A 7,218-nucleotide genomic window follows, 5' to 3' on the forward strand; every position below is an offset into this window, starting at 1 on the left:
CGTTTCTCAACAAGTTCAAATCACGTGAATGCATCCAACTAGTATTTACTATCGAGAGCATCCTGACTGGTTGCACTGCCTGCTATGGCAACTGCTCAGCCTCCGACCGCAAGGCACTACAGAGGGTAGTGAGTACAGCCCAGTACATCACTTGGGCCAAGCTTCCTGCCATCCAGGACCTCTATACCAGGCGGTGTCAGAGGAAGGCCCTAAAAATTGTCAAAGATTCCAGCCACCCTAGTCATAGACTGTTCTCTCTGCTGCCGCATGGTATACGGTAAGTCTTGGTCCAAGAGGCTTCTAAACAGCTTCTACCCCCAAGCCATAAGACTCCTGAACATCTAATCAAATGGCTACCCAGACTATTTGCATTGACCCCCCCCCCCTTTTACACTGCTGCTACTCTCTGTTATTATCTATGCATAGTCACTTTAATAACTCTACCTACATGTACATAGTACCTCAATTACCTTGACTAACCGGTGCCCCCACACATTGACTCTGTACCGGTACGCCCTGTATATAGCCTCGCTATTATTATTTTGATGCTGCTCTTTAATTATTTGTAACTTTTATTTCATATTCTTTTTTTCTGTATATTTTTCTGTAATTATTATTATTTTTAACTGCATTGTTGGTTAGGGCTTGTAAGTAAGCATTTCACTGTAAGGTCCACTACACCAGTTGTATTCGGCGCATGTGACAAATACAATTTGATTTGATACTACTCAACTAGAAATGACCACTTTCCCCACTTGGTTAGGAACACAGCATTATATCAACTGTCGATACTTGATAATGGCGCCAATGAGAACAAAGAGGGGGCGTATCCTAAGTTTAAAAGTGAGGTATTTATCATCTCATTGGTTGACCTGTATTAAATGACCACGCAATCCTGACCAATTACAACTACCACCAAGTCATATTATGTAAATTGGGCCGGTCCCTGTTGAATGGCGCAATAGCTGGCCCAATAGCATGATTAAAAACAGAAAAACGTAATATTCATGTAGAAGAAGGCGTGTCTTAGAAAGGGGGTTGGGTGCGAGGTAACATGGTGGTTTGGTTATCGCCTATCAGCCATAGACAGAAGAAGGTTGGAGTGACTGAGCGCTTGAGTGTTCGGCTTTTTATTTTCCCTTTTCCTTTGATTTTGTGCTTTCGTTTGTCTTCAAAATGGAGATGGAGAAGAGGATCAGTTTGGAGCTGAGGAACAAGACCCCAGCCGAGGTATAGTATTACGTCTTTATTTATTTATTTCCCAATGCATTTTGTGAAGGATGACGACTCAACCATGGTGGATGCGAAATGACGATGCTCGATACTCTTTAGCTTGCTAACTTATAGTATACAACTGGTGTGCTAACAAAATATCGGATAATAAATCACATATGGGTGGTTGCCACAAAGAGGATGCGATAGACATCGATTCGAACTATAAAATGGGATAAGAATCTTGATGGTGGCGCGACTTGCTCTGACTGAGTTAGCGCTACCAAGGACATCAGCTAGCTAGCTACATGTAACTAGCGCCAATGCTGGCTAGCTAGACTCCTAACCGGTAACGTTAGTTAGTTAATGGAGTTCAAGCTTTCCCAACCCAAATAATGGCCATGTTAAGAATGATCAAACACTATTGGTAGCCTACATGGACTTTAGTAGCCTAGCTAGTTAGCCAGCAATGCCCTATAATAAATTATCCTTGGATTTGCTAGCGTAGAGCCGACCAGCTCCACGAGTTGTTTTGAAGAACACAATGGAGTTGTTTGCGCATACTGAATAGAAGTGGCTTGTGTGAAAGTAGTGTTTATTTGGTCTTTTGAACAGCGAGCTAACTGAGTTTGCCTTCTCCGCAAATACAAGGCTATCAATCACATTGTAACTACCCATCTTTGGAATGTATTTCATGCAACCTATGCGCCCGCGTGGCGTTTTGCAAGGTAAAGTTGTGCAGAATGCCGCCCATCGTTGTGCGGATAATTACTTTGTAGCCTTGCGTTCGTGCATCAAATGTTGCATCGGTTGATACGAAGTTGAAGCTCTATGAAAGTGTTGGCCAATTGCTATACGCTGGGCTGTTGACTTTGTAAGGGGTATGAATAGTACATGATCAATTTAAACCTCACCAAGATACGTTACTTTATGGCTAGTTAACTACGTCCGCTAGTAGCTAGTGTTACTTTGTAACGTTAGTTAGCTATAGTTCCCGCGACAGTAACAATTAACGACTTCTCTGGCTGGGGATAGTGGCCGCGCGCACTCTGATCATGAGCTAACTTTCGTATGATGGGGGGGAGTTGCAGGCAGGAAGGATGTTGACATTCTCTATCTAGCGTAGTTCAAAACGAATACTAGTATGCTACGTCATTTATTCATATTCTATATTTATTGCACAATATAGCAACAAGTTCATAAAAACAAACTCAATGATTCTGTATCATTTACCAGTAATTCAAATTGTTCCACAGGTGGCTGAGCTGGTGGTGGACAACTGTCGGTCCAGTGATGGAGAGGTGGAAGGGCTGTCAGATGACTACAAAGAGCTGGAGTTCCTCAGCATGGTCAATGTGGGGCTCACCTCCCTGGCTAAGCTGCCCTCCCTGCCAAAACTGCTCAAGGTGAGCATCATCTTCGGTCCAAGATCCCTTTTTGCCACTGGTCATGGAGAGGTTGAGATGGTTCACCCACATAAACAATTTAATGCAAGTAAAAATGTATTCATCTATCTAGCCACATACTATAGTAGTCAAGTGGACATTAAGATATTACGCATTTTTTTTGTCTATGTACTATATAATACTTGTGAACGTAGTATTTTTTCAGATGAATCAATATCTGTCCTCTTCAGCTGGAGATCAGTGATAACATGATCGTTGGAGGTCTGGACCAGCTGTCTGAGAAGTGTCCCAACCTGACGTATCTCAACCTGAGCGGCAACAAGATCAAGGAGCTCAGCACTGTGAAGCCTCTGGTAAGGGAACCCCCATAAACACACCTGGTAGACCCAACAAAGTACTTTCCACTTAATGGATTCCAATCACAATCATTATTACAGAATCTTAACAGCATCACATTGTGATTGCAGAAAAACCTGAAGAACCTGAAGAGTTTGGACCTGTACAGCTGTGAGATCACTACTCTTGAGGACTACAGGGAGAGTGTCTTTGAGCTGCTGCCCCAGGTCAACTTCCTGGACGGCTATGACCACGAAGACAACGAAGTGCCAGACTCAGAGGCTGACGATGGTGAGCAACGACGGGGCTGGGAGTGAACGTGCTGAGGGTGGGAGGAAACACTTGAGGCGTGTGCCCTTGTCCTAGAGCATTACAAAGAATTAACCCAATGTTGTCCTCCCCACAGATGACAATGAGGGGCTAGACTCAGAGGCTGATGATGGTGAGCGACACAGGGCTGGGAGGGGACGGGCTGAGGAAAGGCTGGGAGGATAAACTTAAGACTTGTGCCTTCGTCCTAGACCATTACAAAGAATTAACCCAATGTTGTCCTCCCCACAGATGACGAGCACACAGCCGGCCCCACCAGAGATGGGGACGATGACGAAGATGATGAGGGTTCCGAGGGCGAAGAGGTGGGACTGTCGTACCTGATGAAGGATGGCATTCAGGTAATCATTCGTCAAACCCATGTGCAGCTAACAGTCTGTCTCTTAGAGGATACACACGAGACAGTGTATAGTCCAAGTCTCTTAGAGGATACACACGAGACAGTGTATAGTCCAAGTCTCTTAGAGGATACACGCCAGATGTCAATTTACATTTATTTCCTGATTCTACACGTTGACAGAAAGCTAGTGATTACCACCCAGAGTGGTGTTGACAGAAAGCGGATGTTTCAGATTTTTGGGGGTGGAGTATTTTCAACCTATGTTCCGTTTCCCCTTAAAATAGTAGGGGCTCAGCTATCTTTCTACACCTGCTACGTTAGGGGATTACCACGGCAACCTGCTGCTTTCTGGTCGTTGGTATGTTGGGTCTAAAATTCCTACAGGAAAAGAGAACTCCTAGTCATGTTGATTTAAATGTTCTCTGGCCCTAGGATGAGGAAGATGATGATGACTATGTTGAAGAGGAGGAGGAAGAGGATGGAGTAGGAGTCCAGGGAGAGAAACGGAAGAGGGATGCAGAGGACGAGGGAGATGACAGCGATGGAGATGACGACTAGCCCCTCCTGTAACAGAGCATGGGATCACAACTAGGCTAGAACAACAGGAACAGGAAATCGTTTTTTTTTTTTTTGTATACCATAGAAATTACTGTAGAATCTAAGTGTTTAATTTGTTTTGTACATGTTCCATACAAAAAAGATAGCGGTTTAGAATTATAAAATGGAATGTGGTTTTGTAACATGACAGATGTGGGGAGGGGCTATAGCCTTCAGACAAGGTGATGTTTAACTCTGGTGAGAAGTTGTAGTGGCCCATTTCAAGTCCATCTGGTTGTGATTGTCTCCTATGCCATGTTCTCCCAAGACTTTAGTTGTCAAGCGAAAAGCTCCAGGTGCTGTCTGGTTGGCTCATAGTAAGGTTTATATGGGAGGGGCTATAGGAGGACAGGCTCATTGTTCTGGCTAGACTGGAATCAATGGAACGATGTATATATTTTTTTATTTAACATTTATTTAACTAGGCAAGTCAGTTAAAAACAAATTATTTACAATGACGGCCAACCCCTAACCCGGACAATGTTGGGCCAATTGTGCGCTGCCCTATGGGACTCCCAATCATAGCCGGTTGTAATACAGCCTGGAATTGAACCACGGTCTGTAGTTGCGCCTCTAGCACTGAGATGCAGTGCCTTAGACCGCTGTGCCACTCGGGTATCAACCACATCAAACATGGAAACCACACGTTTGGCTCGGTTCCATTCTAGCCATTACAATCCTCATGTAGCTCCTCCCACCAGCCTCCACTGGTTTATATGTAGACACGTGGCCAACGAGTAATGTTTAACAGTGACCCGGGCAGAAAGGAACCTTTGTGAGTCGTTATCCCCTCCTATCTTTTCACCTACACTATATGTACCCTACCCGCGCTGTATTGTAGGGTTTGCTGACTGTTTCCTAAGTACTTTGTTTAGGACTTGGGATTTGATACCTTTTAAAGTTTGCCCGATCGCGTTGTCATCAAGTCACTTTTAATTTCACAATCAAACCGCCGATTTGTAAGTTTTATTTTTTTAATGTATTGTGCTAGGGCTGCAGATGACTCTGGGTGATGTGGTTTTCAGCTCTCTGGGTAATGTAGTTTTCAGGTCTCTTACTATAGTTCTGATCGTCATCAAGGAAGCCCTAGAGGTGGGTTTAAAGAGCTAATTCGTATTCAGGCTACACAGAGTTAATTTTGGACCAGTTTGGTGACATTCTAAAGCTCAGGTGGACTCCATCTCTCAGAAGGACCTGGTGATAAACAGGAACACAGTTAATGGTCTCATCTGTCCTGAATCCAACTTGGTACCCTGGACTTCTGTCATGTCCCAATGAAAAAAAAACTTTTCTGTATCCTTTTTGTTTGGAGTTTTACTGTGCCAGAATTTTAAACTTGTATGACTATGTAAATAGACCTTTTATCTTTTCTGTGTAGTATTTGCTTGTTTTTTTTGTTTTTTTTAAACATGCAATATCTCTGTCCTTTTTTGTTTTGTTTTTAATAAACAAAGCACATGTCAGGATGTAAAGCTTCAGACCCTGATGCTCAACATAGTTTTTTTTTTTTTGGGCCTCAGCTGTTGAGTCATGTTTTGGAATTGATGTTAATTAATTTTCTGAAGTCTTTTTACATAAAAAAATAAATTCTGTTAATCCTTATGTTTTAACTTTTTCCCGTCGAGTTATTTAACGGGCGTAGTACTAACTTTGACCCTCCAGATGAATAAGTGTTTCTGGTCACGGGTCAGTTGTATGCAGATATCTAATGGATGTGTAGCCCGTCAGTAGGTCTGAACTCTGAAGAGAGAACAGTTGAGGACGTGAACCAGGTGGTGGTGCTATAGCCTGTGGTTTAACATTGAAAGCCCAGAAACCTCAATCCAGGCAACATTCAGCTCTGACACTTCATTATGTTTTGCATTGGATTTGGTTGGGAATGAAACCTAAAAGCCCCAAATAATAATAAAAAAAAGAACCTAGCTAGCTGTAATTTTAATCAGGTCATTTTCTTTTGTTGAATTAAAAAAAAAAGGTTTCAAGTGGCAATCAGCAGTTGAAGCTAATATTGCACTCCCCTGGTTTTGGTTAAAAGCTGAGGGATGGGACTGGACAAATTCATACAAAGCTAAGAATCATCCATAATATCTAAATGAGTTTTAGCCATGTTTTGAGGCTATATAGTTTTGTTAATAAACATTGAAAAACAAGCTATTTGGGGTTCTGATGGGGTACGACAGTTGAACTAAGCTCATGAGTCAAGTTATATTTAAGCAGTAAGGCCAGAGTTATGGTTTATGGTCAATATACCACTAAGGGCTCTTATGCGTGATGCAACGCGGAGGTGCCTTATTGCTGTTATAAACTGGTTACCAAAGTAATTAGAGCAGAAAAAAAGTACATTCCAAAATAGGTGTTATCTTTTTACCAAACCACAGGAAGATTGTTCAATTTTTTTGACCCAACACACCTCAAGGAAGTGTAAGGGCTATTTGACCAATACGGAGAGTGATGGAGTGCTGCATCAAATGACCTGGCCTCCACAATAACCCGACCTCAACCCAATTGAGACGGTTTGAGATGAGTTGGACTGCAGAGTGAAGGAAAATCAGCCAACAAGTGCTCAGCATATGTGGGAACTCGTTCAAGACTGTTGGAAAATAATTCCAGGTGAAGCTGGTTGAGAAAATGCTACTTTGAAGAATCTAAAATACTTTTTTGCTTACTACATGATTCCAAATGTGTTATTTCATAGTTTCGATGTCTTCACTATTTTTCTACAATGTAGAAAATAGTAAAAATAAAGAAAAACCCTTCAATGAGTAGGTGTGTCAACTCTTGACTAGTACTGTATATAATATAATATTATATACACTGAGTATACAAAACATTAAGAACACCTGCTCTTCCAGACAGACTGACCAGGTGAATCCAGGTGAAAGCTATTATTCCTTATTGATGCAACTTGTTACATCCACTTCAATAAGTTTAGATGAAGGGGAGGAGACAGGTTAAGAATCATTTTTAATTATTGAGACAATTGACACATGGATTGTA

The 7,218-nt window shown here is 42.1% G+C and overlaps 1 protein-coding gene across 1 annotated transcript; it reads left to right on the forward strand.

Moving 5' to 3' along the window:
- Positions 1 to 1,020: 1,020 nt before the first annotated feature.
- On the forward strand, positions 1,021 to 5,823 carry LOC129848760 (acidic leucine-rich nuclear phosphoprotein 32 family member E-like). Its single transcript, XM_055915861.1, has 7 exons — positions 1,021 to 1,230; positions 2,469 to 2,618; positions 2,849 to 2,971; positions 3,086 to 3,245; positions 3,361 to 3,396; positions 3,516 to 3,625; positions 4,057 to 5,823. Exons 1-7 carry the CDS (start codon positions 1,177 to 1,179, stop codon positions 4,180 to 4,182), a joined length of 759 nt encoding a protein of 252 aa, XP_055771836.1. The 5' UTR covers positions 1,021 to 1,176; the 3' UTR covers positions 4,183 to 5,823.
- Positions 5,824 to 7,218: the final 1,395 nt, after the last annotated feature.

Source organism: Salvelinus fontinalis, unplaced genomic scaffold, assembly GCF_029448725.1.
Source record: "Salvelinus fontinalis isolate EN_2023a unplaced genomic scaffold, ASM2944872v1 scaffold_1161, whole genome shotgun sequence".
Classification (NCBI taxonomy): domain Eukaryota; kingdom Metazoa; phylum Chordata; class Actinopteri; order Salmoniformes; family Salmonidae; genus Salvelinus; species Salvelinus fontinalis.